This window comes from Ambystoma mexicanum, chromosome 2q (genome assembly GCF_040938575.1).
Source record: "Ambystoma mexicanum isolate Mex_15411 chromosome 2q, UKY_AmexF1_1, whole genome shotgun sequence".
Taxonomy (NCBI): Eukaryota; Metazoa; Chordata; class Amphibia; order Caudata; family Ambystomatidae; genus Ambystoma; species Ambystoma mexicanum.
This window is the reverse complement of record NC_090924.1, coordinates 1,011,572,183-1,011,589,435: the sequence shown is the minus strand read 5'-3', so window position 1 is coordinate 1,011,589,435 and position 17,253 is coordinate 1,011,572,183. Positions and strand designations below refer to the sequence as shown.

The 17,253-nt window shown below is 43.6% G+C and overlaps 1 protein-coding gene across 1 annotated transcript in view; it reads right to left on the bottom strand.

Annotated features, from left to right (window-relative positions):
• Positions 1 to 17,253, bottom strand: part of LOC138569908 (macrophage mannose receptor 1-like) — a 745,141-nt gene that overhangs the window by 482,211 nt on the left and 245,677 nt on the right. The window contains exons 8-9 of the mRNA XM_069648337.1: positions 13,079 to 13,236; positions 1,641 to 1,754 (exon numbers count right to left, since the gene is read on the bottom strand). Of these exons, the coding sequence (XP_069504438.1) occupies positions 1,641 to 1,754; positions 13,079 to 13,236 (272 nt within the window). The remainder of the gene's footprint in view (positions 1 to 1,640; positions 1,755 to 13,078; positions 13,237 to 17,253) is intronic.

The window sequence follows — 17,253 nt, the reverse complement described above, 5'->3', positions numbered from 1 at the left end:
AGAGCGCTTCGTGAAGCTGGCAACAAGCGCTTACTTACGTGCTTCCAGGCGCTTCTATTCATCACACGGGCTCCATCTTCAACTCACTTCAGCCCGTCATCCGCCATCGCCGGAACCCTGCAAAACAAGAGACATCATTATTAAAGACTTTAAAGACATTTGAGTTACTCGAAACTTACCGTTCGTGCAGTAAACGACGGACAGCAGTCCTCTGAAGTCAAGAGGCCTGCGCTACCTATCCAGTGAAGAAACTGGTTACAGCACCCTGCCCCGAGGCAGATGGAGAGCTCAGCATTCACTTACCTAAGGTGAGAGCGTTAACCTGTGGGGGTCTACAGGAGAGGAGAAGAGGAAAGAGATAGGGACACCCCAATAACCCCAGTTCATTAACCCCGTATTTTCTATCTGCAGACATCTTACTCTGCACGTCAGGCATACAGGGCACAGAGGTCCAGCCCAAAGAGCCAACCGGGTGCTGCACATCATCTTTGAAGATACGGTAGTCGCCCAGTCAAGACCGGCGCCTCTGCGAGAATCAGGTGAGCGTTACAGTAATATACTGAAATGTTGGAAATCAATACATCCTCCAAAGCGGCTGGACTTCTTGAAAGACTTGTCAATGATTAACGAACTGGAGGAACAATTTATTATAACATTGCCATCGAGATGCCGGCCCAAAGATATATGGGCACTGTTCAGGCTATATTTGTGTAATATGATATCTGATGGAGAAGATAATCCGATGTCACCTCTCTAGTACTGCTACGCAATGTGAAAATGTGCAACCTATACTGTTAACACCTATCTATGTTGTTATGATCGATGTGCTTCGCCAACTGCCAACCTGTTTAGTAGTGTTGTAACCCTCTGAACAAAAATAAAAATTATAAAAAAAAAAAGAAAGAGGCCCTTGGATGGAATTGCAGGAGGAAATTGACAGAGAGCTGGGACATCAGTGTAAGTGACTATACACAGCGCCAAGCCAGTTTATGCTCATAAAAATAACCATCACAAACAATTTCCCCTCGGTTCTCCACAGAAGACTAAGGGGGTCATTACAACCCTGTGGGTCCGGTAGCCTTACGGCACCGTTGTTACTGGACCAGCAGAATACAAGTTTGTGGGCCGGATGCCCCCCCGCCCGCCAGGTCTGACCTGGGGGGCGGAACGGCACCCGCTCGCAGACTTTGATGGTAGCACCGGCACAATAATGAATGGTGCCGATGCTACCATCCTCCCCATTCCCATTTGAGTCCTATGGGACTCGAATGGGAAGTTACTTTTTACGGCCGGTAATTTCCCAAAGCCAGGTGCTGGAAAAAAACACAACTCTGGTGGCAGCCGTTGCATTTTTACCAGCACGGCTACCTCCGGGGTCGTAATGAGGCCCTAAATCATGCTTTCAATGTTGTAAAACCCATTCATATTTTAATCGCTACATTTCTTTGAATAATCATGCAAATTGGTATTGGACACTGACGTTAAACAATTGTCATTCCTAAAATGGAATTACTATTGATTAAGTACATCAAATTCAGTTATTCTTTATTAAACTAAGGTGTTGACTTGATCTCATATACGTTCTCATTCTGTGACACGAGCAGCAACAGTATCAGCATCCATTTAGACGACATACTTACTTTACTACACCCGGGGTCAGTGGGTTCCATATGTCCTGGTTCATGGGGTAATGGACTCCTCTTACAGATGTACCCCAGTTTCTTTTCGCACATATTATCAGCCCAAAAGCCTTCCTAGAATATAATAAAGGTAAGAGGTAATTTATATTGCTTCTGCCCATTCATAGGGTCCTTTACACATGTTCAAATAACTGCACACTTGAATCTAAACATGTTTTTGAAAAGAATAATACCAGGAATTTTCAGTTCAGCATGTCCATATTCAGCAATTCAATAATACCTGAGCTTTGGATTAAACACGGGACAGTGTTATTAAAAGTTACACATTTTTCAATGTTTTTAATATCTTTCAAAATAAAAAAAACGCCTATTTAATGTGTAACTTTTCGTTAGCATTAGTTGCCTTACTTGGATTGTGAACTTTTTTGTCTCTAAAATATGAAATAGTAAGTGAGATCAGAGGACAGGAATGGAAGGAATAAGTTACTTACCTGTAACTCCTCTTCTCCAGCATTGGTATCTTTCATAGATTCACATGCTGTCAATAGTTCCCGTCATGAGACTGTGAATTCTCTGTAAAATAGAGCAGTTTAAATTAAACTGAAACTTCAGTCACTTTAGTGCTATATCGTCATTGTTTTGGGTCCTACTGCCCACAGTCATTATGGGAAACTCCCTTAACTCTGCCTCTGTCGGCCATCTGCAGATTTGGCAAGCACACATAAAGTAGCAGTAAGAGCCAAATGACAAGCCATGAGGCGTAGTGGGGAGGGTCGCATGCGAATCTATGAAAGATACCAATGCTGGAGAACAGGAGTTACAGGTATGTAACTTATTCCTTCTCCAGCATTGGATCTTTAATTGATTCAAATGCTGTGTATAGATTACAAAGCAGCAAAACAACCAATACACAAGGGTGGAGGAGCTCCCATATCACTTACCACAGGAGACTTTCCTCCAACCTTATGCAAACAGGTTTCGTAGAACTGCCTGGCCGACTCTAGACTCCTCTGCAGAATCCCTGTTGACGCAGTAGAATCTGGTGAATGTGTGCAATTGACCTCCAGGTGGCTGTGCAACACTTGTACCGCAGTGGGATGGCAGGGAGAAAAACAGTAGTCATGGCCACTGTTGTGGTGCAATGCGCTCTGGGTCAACCCGGAAGCGGTGCAGGCTGTAATCCATCTGGCAATAGAAGACTTGAAGACAGCCTTGTAAGGCCCTGTCAGTCTGAATGCTACAGTTGATCTTTTAGCCAGAGTTTCTTTGTGTGGGCCACATAGTTCTTGAGGGCATGCACCATATCCAGTGTGTGCCCTCTCTGCCTGAGATGAGGGAGAGCCGAAGAACACTGGTAACACCACCTGTTGGTTAAGATGAAAGTTAGTAGGTACTTTGGGTATGAACCTTGGATTAGCTCAAAATACAGCCTTGTTCTTGTGTGAACGTCAAATAAGGTGGTTTTGAAGAAAATGCCTGTAGCTCTCCCACTCGCCTTGCGGAAGTAATTGCCACCAAAAGAGCCGTCTTCCATAACAGGTGCTTGATGGATGCCTGGTGCATGGGCTCAAAGGGGGGTCTCATTAGCCTTTTGAGCAGTAAATTGAGTTCCCAGGCTGGTGCGGGGAGGTGGACTGGAGGAAATTAACAGAACAAACCTCGTAGAAACTCTTTCACAAGCCGATGGAACCAAAGCGAAAACTTTCCCGAGGACCGGCAGTATCTGGAGATTGCAGCCAGGTGCACCTTAAAGCAGGATTGCGTTAAACCCGACTCCGCCAGCGACAAGAGATACCATAGTAGAGCCTCTGGTATGATGAATTGGGGACGCAGGTGATGCCCTCTGCACCACACCTGGAAATGTTTCCACTTGTTCTTGTAGCATTTCAGAGTGGCAAGGGCGCTTGCTTTAGCCAACATGTCCTGGCAAGGAGGGAAAGGGACCCAAATTCTAGGAACACAGGAGCCAGGCCGTCAGTTTGAGAGAGGCCGGGTCGTGTTGCAGAACCGTTCCCCGGTTCCTGGACAAGAGCGACTGGTGCGGGGGTAGCCTGATATGAGCTGTCACTGAAAGAGCCAAGAGCTCTGAGTACCAATACTGTCTCGCCATGCAGGTGTCACTAATGTCAGTTTAAACTAATACTGTTTGAAAGTGTGTAGGACTCGTGGCACCAGAGGAATGGGGGAAAAGCATACAGGAATGTCCCCTCCCAGGGAACGTAAAGGGGTGGCCCAAGCTCTCTGGATCAGGAAACCAGCTGGCAAAAGCCTTGCAACGGCTGTTGCTGTGTGTGGGAAACAGGTCGATCTCTGGGGTGCCCCACTTACCTCACCCTGAGGTGGACTCTTCTGAGCCCTATGGGAGGATGGTTGCTCTGGTACAACCATGTACTCCACCTCTGATTGTGTAAAATTCGGCTCTGGGACCACCAGGCCACCTGGAATTCTGCTGAGGCCAAATCTATTGCCTGTCTGTTGATGTAAGTAACATTCTGCTCTGATTCATTTATTCTCAAATGCTTTCTGTGTTCACTGTGGCATACATAGTTTGTGCATTCACTATGGCACAACTCCTGTAGCATTCTGACCTTTCTGTGGGGATCAAAGTGATCATGTGAAATAGCCAAAGTTGAAATGCATATTGATACATTCGATTGCTGGGATGGTTCAGAATATAGCTCAGTGTGTTAAGCACTCATTGCAGAGATCCGTGTTCATATGCAAGATTACAAAACCAAGCTCCAGCAAGGCAAATTCTGAGATTCCTATCTCTGAGGTTGATAACCTGCATGAATATGTACTTTGCTTTGTAGCACATCAGGTGCTATTATCAGCAATGTACCTGCATCAGATAGCGGCCGCTATAAAAACAAACAAAGCATCAATATGGTGAAGGTCTAGAAATTGGTTTCTTCAGATGGGTGGTTGCAAAAGCAAGGCAGCTACCCCTAATAATGAGCATAAAGTGTTAGTCTGGTGATGCGATTAGCTAATCAAATTCAGCACTGTGCAACCAAGGCATTCCTTCTCATATTCTAGCTTTGCCAGCAGATAATACTTATCCATCGACAAATCATATTATATCACTGACCATATTGCGCTGTGGTCTGTGAAAAGGTTTACCTTCTCACATGTTGGTGGCATTGTTTAATCCATTACCTGATCTTTCTTTTTATATATTTTTTATATATGCCATTTATTTGGAAGGGGTTCTAGACAGAAGGAAGTGGACCAGATATAGCATGGCCCTGGCAAACATATTTTAAGGTCTGCTCATTTTACACAAAACAGTTTGCTTTTTTATACAATTCAAAGGTTTATCTGCACGTTTATAAATAACAATTTCACAAGCCTTTGCTTTGGGCATATTTAAAGAGCTTTAAAATACAAAAGAGAATGCCAGATTCAATCTTTTAAGATCACATCAGTTAGTATGCTTGTACTTGTATACTTCCCTTGATGATGGAGACAGCGAAGCTAGAAGAATCCCCATTTTGCCTAATATGCTTCTATAACTTTTGTTTTAAAAAATTGTCATTTTGAGTTATGTGATGTGTGTGCGTTCCAAGTCAGTTCTAAAAACTGGATTTGTGTTTTTCATGATAAGAATTGGACAATAAATGGAAAATAAAGTTGTGAAGTGCAGAAATTGCGAAATGGGTGCAAATCCCAGCATCTCATTTTAACCAATGGGTGATCCCAATCTTATTTAATCTCATATTGCATAACCTGTCAAAATTACTAGTCCTTAAACCTCTCAAAAGTGTCACCCCAGAGGGATTTCATTCTCAGGGTATGATCTTCAAAAAAGGCTCACTCATGGTTTCACTGGCTATAGTCTTGCTTAGTCTATAATAACAGTGAGCATTTATATGTTGCACACCACAACCACGTGCCCTTTTCTAATCTCAGCCTTTCTGGATATGGACACCTTCCAGGAGCTTCTAATCCTCACCCACTCTCTATTCTATGGTATATGTAGCTTTCTCTGTGCTTCCAATCGGTCTCCTGTGTCCTTGCTTGAGCACTTTTGTATTCTTTGAGGCAGAAAATCTGGGGCCTCTGTCTCTTCTGGGTTATGTGCACCTTTTTCATACGATCTCTGTCTGGCATTTATACTATGGCCGGTGTACCTTCCTCATGGCTGCTATTGAAGAAAGGTGGTTCTGTATCTATACTAGAAAACAAGTCCCCTCGCTGTGGACTGCTTATGTTGTCCTTGAAATACTACTTGCTTATCATTCTTATTGCAGCAGGAATGAGAATGGTAACAGCACTGAAAGGGAGTAGCCATGCTTAATTTGATCGATGCGAGCCAGCATATCAAGCTACGTTGACACAGAACAACAAAGGTTTGATCCCCGGGTCCAGTCTTAGAAACCTTTGGGTATTAAGCGTGTTATAAATAACCTATCATATCACATCATATATCATATGCATGGGTGGTGATCGCGACAAGAGGGGCGTGCAACCAGATATTCGGATTCCTCAATCACTTTGGTTCGGTAGATTCGGCCCCAAGGGTGTTCATGCCCCAGGCCCCAAAATTGCTTAAGATGGCCCTGCTTCCGCTGTGTCAGTGCTTGTCTCTGGACCCACAGCTGTGGCAACACTGAGCCGGTGAGATTCCTGTCTCACCGAGAGTGCTGTTGTCGATGGTATGGTGAACAAGGCACCTGTAGTCGGTGTGCTCATGGTCATAGTCGTCGAGGTTGCTGTCGATGAGGATCTTGTTGTCTTGGTCGACGGTACTGGAGTCAACAATTTTGTAGAAGATGACGTAGAAGATTTTATTGTGGACAAAGTTTTAGATGGCATCGTCGTCGATGATGATAAGTCTGCAGGCTTTGTAGCCATTGCCAGCTTCTCTGAAAAGAGGAAGCTGCGGTAGACGATTTCAACGTAGACAACCTGGCGTGTGAAGAAGATGGCTTCGTAGCAAGCTGCGATAAGGTCGGAGAAGAATGCTCACCCGATTTGGAGCTGTATCTGGAACTCACTGCTTCTTTGGGGCAATGGAAAGAGCTTTGTTCCTTTTCCCGCTCTGGCTCTCCCTTCGTGGGGGCCTGGGCCTTGTGGGATGATCTCGAGCTCTTGCCTGAGGCTTCCTGCTGCCTCTTGTCACTTTTGGCCTGGTCGTCATGAGATCTGTACCTCTTACTTGAGCTGGTTCGCTGGGCCATCCTGCCCTGCTGTAACGAGGCATGACTTCGTACCGATGCTGAATCAGAGGCCTCACAGGTGTCCTCCAGCCAAGCGATGAGTCAGCAATGACAATCCTTCTGCGTTTTCAATGAGAACGACTGGCAGATCTCGCAGTTCTTGCTGACATGCTCCAGGCGAAGGTGAAGGCAGTAGAGGCATTCTTCGTGGTGGTCCTCAACATAGACGTTCTTCAGCCCACACAGACACATGCCCTGTACAGGCACTTTCTCGTGGGCTCCGTTATGAGGTAGGCCCAACTGTATAGTTGAATCATCTTCGACATTCACCGGTGGCAGAAACTGTAGACGGAGGTCTTGTTGAAACTGTGTTGCGGGTGGTCGAACGACATCGATGAAAAACATTTTTTTTTGTCGAAATTCCAAAACTTTACAATATTATTCAAAGCAAATTAATGAAGACGATTTTTGAGGACTCCCAACACTAATGTGCAGTAAAACAATCTGAAGATGGCCGACAGGGGCGGAGTTAAGGGAGTGTTCCCTATTGGCTGTGGACAGTATGACCCAAAACAACGATGATAGAGCATTAAAGTGACTGAAGTTTCCATTTAATTTGAACTGCTCTATTTTACTGAGGATTCCCAGCCTGACCACGGGGAATATTCACAGCATGCAAATCTATGAAAGATCCAATACTGGCGAAGTGTGCTGCCTTTTTAGTCATCATGGAAGAAAACTCAGCACAATTAAATGTCATTCACCTGTAATGCATGACAGTCTCTTCCCTCTCCCCAAAGTCTTTTCAGCGGTCAATGGGCCTCATTATGACATTGGCGGGAGCCGTGCCGGTCATTACCGGCACGGCTGCCGGCAGAGTCATGAAATTACCGGCATCCAGCAATGGGGATTTAATGGGGCATTCCAGCCCAGGCGGATCCGGTAATTCCCCTTTGCCGGGTGCTGGCCATAGGGCTCAATGGGAATGGGGAGGCCGGATGCACCAGAACCATTCATGAATGGTGCCGGTGCATCCGTCAAGGTCTGCTCGCGGGTGCCGTAATGCCTGCCAGGTCAGACCTGGCGGGCAGGAAGGCACCCGCGAGCAGAACTCGTAGTTTGCCGGTCCGGAAACAACGGTACCAGCAAGCTTACCGGTACCGTTGTTACCAGACCGGCAAACTTGTAATGAGGCCCCATGTCTTTTATGAATTGCCTATATTGTAATATTAGAAACCTCTATAATACTCAATGTGTTGGCTGCAGAATGATGAAATGCAGAGCCAGGCATGCCTGACATGCAACGGTCTCTGCTGGTCTAACACAAGATCTTAGAAATCCTAGCTTGAACTTCACTAATTTGATCAACATCAGAAGGATTAACGGGGTAGTTCTTACCCAGATTCAAACCTTACACCTGAAGGTTACACATAGATCTCTGCAGTAGGTGCATTTATCTACTGAGATCTGTTACTGCAGAGCTTAATGTGCTGTCCTACTCGGGTAGCATTCACAGTTGCGCAGAACTCCATTTCCTCTTGCTGAACCTCTGCACTAGCCTCACCCGACCCCTCCCTTTTCCCATATAAATTTCTCCTTTCCTGAAACCTTTGAAGTTGTATTATGTCTGTTTCTCCCCAATAATCACCCAAACCTCTCCTAAACTTCCCAGAAGAGGTATGGCTCTTCAAAGAGGTTCTGTCATATTCAGGCTGGAAGATAAATCCACGGGCACCCGCAAACCTACCCGAATCTCCTTACGAGATTTGCTGGAGGCAGGGATCACTTTCAAGAAAGTGTTGTTGTATTGACTCTAGTAACACTGTTTTCGTAGTGCTTCTAGCTTCATGCCGCTTTTAAGGCAGCACTCCATGCTGCAGCAAGAATGATAATCAGGGATAGAAGCTTTGGGCACGCATCCCCTCTGGTGAAACAGATGTATTGGCTGCTACATGGCCCCTCTGTTACCTTTAAACTTTCCTGTATGACCTATAAGGCTATTTATTTTCAGACACCATTTTGTTTGGCTCACAAATTGCATGTTTCAGTGGGCAGCAAGGGATTGAGGAGCAAAGCTCAAATACCCCTAGAGGTCCCTAAGTGTCAAAAACCTACAACTAGTATGAGAGTTTCTGCTGGCTCTGAAATTTCAGTTCTGTCACAATATATATAGGAACTACGTAACATGGGCTTTTACGCAGTATTGGTATCATATTTTAGTTGGTGGTCTTTATCATCTTTTGCTTATCATTTTGCCATTTGGGTACATGGAATCAATGGAGGGATCTGCTCTTCTTTTTTCAGTTTTTCTGTGTTGCTTTTTTCTTACTTTACATTATTGAACTGCTGTCTTATTTTAATGATAACGGCCCTAGAGTGCACTTTTGTATGTAAATAAAATAAATGACTATGCATAATATGAATTAATAAATATAATACGTATACATATATACAATAAATAAATATGTTTACACCTTGGTCAAACCGGCAGGTACCATGTGCATTAATCGGTGCCGCACACCATCTCTCAGCCGATTCGAGGCATCCTGATATGCAGTCGACGTGTGGACTCCAAGCAAGTGAATCCATGGCATAATGCAAAGAACGACCACCATCATGACCTGGGAACGCTAGTGATTGTGTGACCAAGTGATTTCTGACAATACACTAGTAGATATTTTTGCATTAGCCTTAAAACAAAACATGTAAGAATGGATGCATGTCAACCACAATCGATGAGTCTATCAGGCTTATGATTGGCATAAGTGCTCAACGTCATCCTCCTACAACTAAGGAGGAAATGGAAGGATACCATGAAGTTCTAGTTGTTTTCATACCTGTGAGTGCCCTGTGGGAATTTTAATTCACGACTGAAGCAAGACTTCCTATTCTGGGCCTATACTAGCCAAAGGTTTTATCCATTGCATGGGGAGTCATGATGAGGTCTTTAATAGTCAACAGGCTCACTTTGGCCAGCAAGACGGGACTGCCACTTGGAATCCATCACCTCTTAGAGCGCCATTCATTTTCAGCTTCTCCGAATGGAAGTCACAATAAATAAATTTAAAAAACAGGAGAAATGTCCATTCGAACTTCAGGTGCTATAGCTCAAGTGCATTCCGTTGCTAAACTTCAAACTACTTGTCTTAACTGCAAAGAATAACACTGTTTTGTGCTGGTGGGAGGAGGACGGCTCGCTTAATTTACAGAAGAAGGGTGGACTGTTAGGTAAGAATTAGTGCAGTCCAACTGGTGTGGGACTATGCAAGCCTTATCTCTTAGTGTTAGGTAACCCACCTTTTAATTTAGGCCTGTACTACACAAGTGGGTAGTGTGACTGAGCAGCAAGGCTTCTCTTAAGAGGGGTAATGTGAGCTCTAGAGCTGTACAATGAAATTAGTAAATACAAGTATCCAATAAAACACACTTGAAGTTATATCATACATTCTTTATATATTTATTTATACACAGGTATTTAAATCATTCTTTAAAAAGCAATAATTAGCTGTAACATTAATCCCAATTTCGGATTCAATGCAAAAACTGAATAATAAAGCAGGTGAGCAATTCATTCATATATTACACATATTCAAGCAAACAGAGGTAACATCATTTGAGGTCAGTATAGCACTTATATAGTATTAACTTTGCAATATTTTGTTTTTTAGGAAGGAAAGGTTGGGGTTAGATCACAACAGACTGATAGGTTATACAAACAGTTAGATTCTACCAAAGGGATGCAGGCAGTGAATATCCCAGCATTAAAGTGTTCAATATTTAAAAACTGTGAGGGAACAAGCACTGCCAATGCCAATAGGTTCAGAAGGAGGCCTTTAGGGAGTCAGGACAGCCAAAGTCAATGGACAAAGTCAAAGTTCTGATGCTCTTCTTCTCAGAAATATGTTCTTAAATAGTCAGTGTTCAAAAGAGAAAACACAGCAGCTCAAGAGGAGTCACTTTTAAAAAGCACAAGCTGTAAGGCCAATGCAGGTCAGCTGAGGTATAATTAGCGTAGGGTTAAATCACACTCCGAAAGATAGGAAGCACCCCAAATGGCAAAAGGATAATGCATCCCAAGCCCCACAGTATCTTTGAAATGAAGACGTTGTTCCAGCTTGTTGCCTTCATGATGCAATGCAGTACAACCTTGTTTCTGATCCTTGGTCGTGGTGACGTAAGGGATGACGTCTAGTGGGCTCCTGCGGCAGCACTCAAGAGAGGGACTCAGCAGCAATGGAGTTCAATCAATTCAGTGTTTCTTTGTGGTTTTGGCGCCTTTTCCTCATTACTAGAAAAGAATGAAAAGCTCAGGTTAGGGTTTCCTTGATCCCTCGGTCCTGAACTCTGGTGAGGGGACTCTGGATATGGATGTCTTGCTTCTGTAGGGTCTTCTGGATGCCCACGAAGATCAGTTCAGATACGGATTTCGGAAGACAATGCATTCAAAGTGGTCTAGGTTCCTTGGGTATTGGGCTTCTGAAGCCTTGGAAATGCACAGCATGTCAGCAGTTGTGCCAAAATAGAGTTTGTATTGAGGCTAGTTGGTCCCACCAGGCTAAGGGAGGAAGTCGTCCTTTACGGATCTTCCCTGTTGATTCGAAAACGGGGACAGCACATCTGCGGGGCTACACCAGGCACTTTGCGGTCCAGGAAGGTGCTGCTGGCGTCTTCTCTCGTCTTCTGCTTCAGATGTTGTTCTCCAGTGGTCGACTCTGCTCTTAGTACTAAAAGCCTTGCTTTTTATGCAGGTTCCCATTCATTCAAACCCCTAGGCTGTCAATCACACAGCTGGGTGGCTGTTTTTATGCACAGCTACCAGCTAATTCGAACTTGCTTCACTCAGGCACACCAAGAGACAAAGGACAGGGAAGATTCAGAACACGCCCTCACTTCTTGCCTTTCCAGACACACTGGAGCCTGGGTGGACTTCAGGGCTGAAGGCCGCCAAAGGCAAAATACTCAAAGGATTCAAACCTGATGCAAATAACAGAGTTAAAGTCCAGAAAAAAACAACTAACAAGAAATGTTGAAAAATGAGGACAGGGGCCATTTTGAGAAAATGGTCACCCTTCGGTGCAGCACTGCAGCTGACGTATCAGCCTGCATATACCTGTCACTAGGTCCTAAAAAAGAAACAAAATGTTACATGAGGAATGGGTTAAAGGAATTACTATGTAACCCCCACCACATATGGTGGTGTTTGTGGACCCATAAAGTAAAGGTAAGTAAGACAGGATTCATCTTACTATTCTTGGGAACAGTAGTTCACCCATGAAAATGTAGTTAAACATTAAGAGAAGTCCAATGCACCAAAGGTGCTGTGTGCACAATGCAAAAACTGATGCCTATGGAGTTTACCAGACTCCATAAAACAGTAAGCAACATAGAAAATCATAGTCAGGAAAACATGAGTGAGTGAGAAAAAAGTTCCACTCAATCAGGAGTAGAAATTAAAAAGCCCTGAGTCCAAAGAGCTGGGGGTCTCTAAGGTTAAAGGGATTGGCACAGAAATGGGGACTAGTGTAGAAAAAGCAAACCACATGATCGATATTCTGTAGAAAGGCCAATGTCCATGACAATGAGCTTGCTTAATGCCTACTCTGCAGAATGCAAAATGAAGGCATGATGTGTAGATGCCCACTTCTACAACTACACTAGCCTCCTTTGGCTCCTCTAATGACTAATATGGGGTGGCATCTGGCACCGAAAATATTATCCATAGGTTAACCCAAAAGTCTACTAGAGTAAAGCAATAACATTCCGAAACAGTGAAATTCGGCACAGATTGGGTGTGCCGCTGGTGAAATGAAGAATCAAGCTTGCACAAGTGGAATGGAGGGTACCCAAACTGAAAAGTCAAAACAGGTAAACTACCTGAAATGGTGCCACTGCTAATGAAGATTCAGGGTATGTGTTTTAGTTGCACAAACAATAATTTGGTACGAAAACAGATTTTACTCTTAATATCAAGAATAATGCACATTCAAAGGAAATTATAATTTTTTTTATCACCATTACCCAAAATAACTGATACAATTTACAGTTCCATGTTTGCATCTGGTGGATACAACAACTGCTGTACCCAAATTACCACAAAGTTCACAAAGATAAATGTAAACAAAATAAAACATAGGAATTAAAGATTATTATACATGTATAAAGGCAGAGGACAATTTGTCCCTTTTAAACCTGTCAAATGCAGAAAGATTTCCTAGGCGATTCATCAGCTGACATAATGTAATTAAATTATGCAATGCATTTTAATGAGTAATTTACCTCTCCTTTCATGACGACACAGTCCTCCTGTCGGTTGTTGTGATGGGACGGTTCTCCTCGCAGCCACTTGGTGTATGTCACAGGGGTCCCGTCACTCCATTCAAAAAACATCTGAATTTTGAGGTCATTCAGTCCAAGCCACAACTCATCCGTTGGCTCTGTGAACACATGCAACATCTATGTTAGCAAACATGGAAGATACAATGTACTTTAGCACTTTGAAGCATTTGTTCTGCTAGATGGAATTACCAAGAAAATACTTCAGACCCAATAACCAGACAGACTCAAAGGAGATGGTAAAATACTGCTTTAATCTCAAGAAGTAAAGCAGGGAGAATAAACACTCATTAATTTGATTCATGCAAGATCACAATATCTTCTCATTTAGTTCTATGTTATACAATGTTAGATGCGTCATCTATAATGTCATCCTACGTGGCAAACTTTAAAAACGTATTTAGGGGTGGGATTGGTTTAGGGAATCATGTATAATTATAGAAAGTGTTTGTGTTAGTTCTTCATTGGTGGTCTCTGTTCTGTAAGACACACCCTGTGCTACTTCTAATCACATGGTTTGGGGTATTCACCATAGCAGAAAATGTGGCAGCGGAATAATATTTTGCAACATTGTATATAAATATGCATGGCAGGCTATTCTAATTGGTTGGCAACCCAAATCCAACCATGGACATTCGGCTTGTTAGCAGCACGAACATAGACCGAAACCCAGGTGGTTGGCGATACGTCAGCTTTCCCTTTGTTTCCCAATTAGGCCACCCCCTCTCATCAGTAGACCTCATGCCAGTGTCTTCTTTTTGAAGGTTGACCTTGCCAGTCTGCACTGTCTCTGGACATTCGAGGGGGTGTAGCTACACTGCTATCTTAGCTCCAGGCCTAATGATTAGTCCTTGTTTGTCAGGTCTTCATCACGTGTTGCAAGACCATAAAATTGGCCATGTCAACTGTGCTTTTCACCTCATTTCATTCAACTTTTGCTGGGTGCAATTCTCCTTTTGGCCTTTAGAGACTTGCTCACTCCATCCCATATTGACTCATTGCCTATTAATCATCCAATATTTGGCATCAGTAAATGTTTTTGTTCCTCCTAATCTTTGGGAAATATGTGCTCGCACATGGCCTGCTTGTTAGACTCCCTTCATGCTTTTCCTTCATCTCTCGAAATAGCATCCTTGGTTTAAAGTCAATACACTCCTTTAATTCGCAAGGATAACAGCTTCTTCATCGTCTTTCCTCATTAAAACTCTGGGCTTGTATTTTGAGGTAACTGGGTTGATTGACATGAGCCGTCTTCCATCTCGTTCTGATGGTAGTCCTAAACGTTGAACATCTACCTCTCATAAGCAATCTTCTATGTATTCTTTCTACCTTGCAGTTCAGCATATGTACAATTATTGACCAGGGGGTCACTTCATTCTTCTTTGTGTTCACTCGTACTGCATCATGGAGCACATGTTTCTCTTAATGCCTTAGTTACATCGTCATTCGTAAGTATTTCCGTATTGTTTCAGCATAGATTCATACATCTTCGTTGGGGCATTCTCTTGCTGTTATTAGACTTTACTTAACATATATCCATGTCGAACGCCATTTTATTCATGGCTTCTTTCAGACAGCTCGGGAAGGGACATCCTTCTTGATAGGTTTCCTCCACTGTTTCAACATGAGAGTTTCTTCTGAATGGCTACCTGAGTGCATATCATTTTTCATATAGCCGACGTGGTGTGGACATGTTGCAAACATTTGACAAAGTATTCCCAATTGTGGCTCCTCATCTGTCATTCCAATAGGGTTGGGTCATTCTAATAGGGCGGGGATGAGGGGGCGTTAACTAGGGAGAATGCGTCCATTTGCTCCTCTACAACAACCACTGGCAGGGGTTATATCATGTGTTGAGAATTCACCCGTGGGCCTCAAGAACATCTTCACCTTAAAGAGTGGTTTTTGTTCTCCACTGTCCCAAAAGCTTCAAATGCCATTCTGGACTGGCGAGGCAGCACAGCATACATACCTTTTTAAACCAAAAATGCATTTCTGTAAAGTTGCTTTCACCATTTGTGACTAGCCGAATTTAAATAAAATATCCTGCTATGTTATCTTTGAAGATTGGCAGTGCGAGTCCAATAGCATTCAAATATTGCAAGCAGATGTTCCTGATTTTAAAAACAAATGCGTTGTTATGTCACATTTACAAATGGAAGGAGGATCATTATGTGAACCTATGTTCAATGATGATTCTGATCGAGGGTATTTTAATTGTGCATGCTTGTCCACTTTACAGGTGCTTTAATTGAATGACTGATGTTCCTGAATGTAAGAATTAAACGTTACCTTTAGAAAAGTTGGCCATCACATAGAAAAGATCGCCCCCCCCACCCCTTGGGCAAACGCCAAGGCATTGAGTGCATAGGATAAATGTAAATAGGAAGCTTGGATTCTAGCGCCAAACCGTTGATGATATACCACTGATGATGCACCAGTGCACTTGGAAGGTTCTGATACGTACTAGCCGTGAGGCATTGGAACACCTTACATGAGGAGTTCCGCGGCATTGAAGATATTTACTTTTTCAGGAAGAGAATTAAAACTCTTATGTACTCATTTTGGTTTTTCAGTTTCGTTCTGATAGGGCTCAGGGCTAATATACCTTTGGGCCATATAAACTATCAAATATGCAATATCAAATGTTAAGACATCAAAGTGGCATGAACAGATCATTGAACGTCATGGATTAAAACATGGTCCACAGCTCTGCAATAGCATTGTCCTGCATTCTGAATTCAGTAGCCCAAAATGAAATTGAAGGAACCTCACACAAGAGGGCACGCGGTAACCTCAGCATTCTACAATACGCAAGTAAGTCCATATACACCTCTCCTCTTGCAACTCAACCAATAACGAAGTTCATGAATCGAATGGGCGGAAGGCATTGCCAGGGTGATGTTGGGAGGTGAGTAGCTTGTGGCCATCTGGGTGTGTGCAGCCAGTGGGTTACTGTCCACACCATGTCTAGGGGAATTCGAATTAGCATGCGGGGAAAGTGCAGTGTCTGGATCATTAGGCATCAGATCAGCACCAGCTGGGCATGCAGCGTCAGAGTTCCAGGCCACTTCTCTTGCGTGAGAGGATGATGGCAGTGGGCCACCAATAATTGAACCCTTGTTCCGGTATTCCTTTTCAAGACACCTCACATGTCCACCTTGTGTCCACTTGCTACCATTGTCCTAAAGCACCACTGTGACGAGGACCAGGGTCGGACTGGGCCATAAAATGGTCTCAGGCACCAATGAAAATGTGACCCAGAGTTGCAAATGGCAATTCATTCGTTTTGTGACACTGTTTGAATAGTACCCAAGGGTGAAGTTTCTTGATAAAGTGTGATGCAAATTGTGTATTTTACGGAATATTTATTCTGCAACACTGATCAAAGCTACTAACCGCAGAGTGAATTAACTCATCAAACGTGCCCCAATTGGCAAAGAAAGTGGCCCCCTTTGACCCAAAAAAACTGACCCAAACCAGCATTTTGTGTTTTCGGTTCGGCCATGGGCCTATTGCCCTATAGGCCAGTCCGAGCCTGACGAGGACCCTACAAACTCTCTTCACAGAGGCGAGGCAGCGGAAATCTCCTCTGCCCAAACTGGCATTCTTCACCCTGACACAATTGCCTTTTTGGAGAGTTCACTGCATGCCACTCAACGGGCACTCTTCTGCAAGTTTCACGGGCTCGTGTCAATCTACACGTATCATGCCAGACATTCCCAACCACTCAGGAGCTTGTTCACAGACAAGCTTTCCAACTTTGAGCTCTGCATTGGGGGTGTCTTGCCGGTGTTGGGTGACGTGTACTGTGGTAAGTCCACATCACGTATTTCAAAAATGTTTGCAGATCTAGGTTTCAGGCTCTAGCCAAATTGAGGGTGCCATTCACCACTCTGTGACCATTCTGTCTTAATAATAATGACATTTATTTGTTATTTATATAGAGCATATTCCAAAGCGCTGCACAGAGAACATTTACATACAATTATCACCCAACCGAAGTTGGTACTTAAGCAATAAAGCAAAAATGTACTGCCTGAATTGTCTCCCATAGGCACTGGCGGAAGGGTTTCAAAGACTATGGGCCTCATTACGAGTAGGGCGGTAAGGGATAC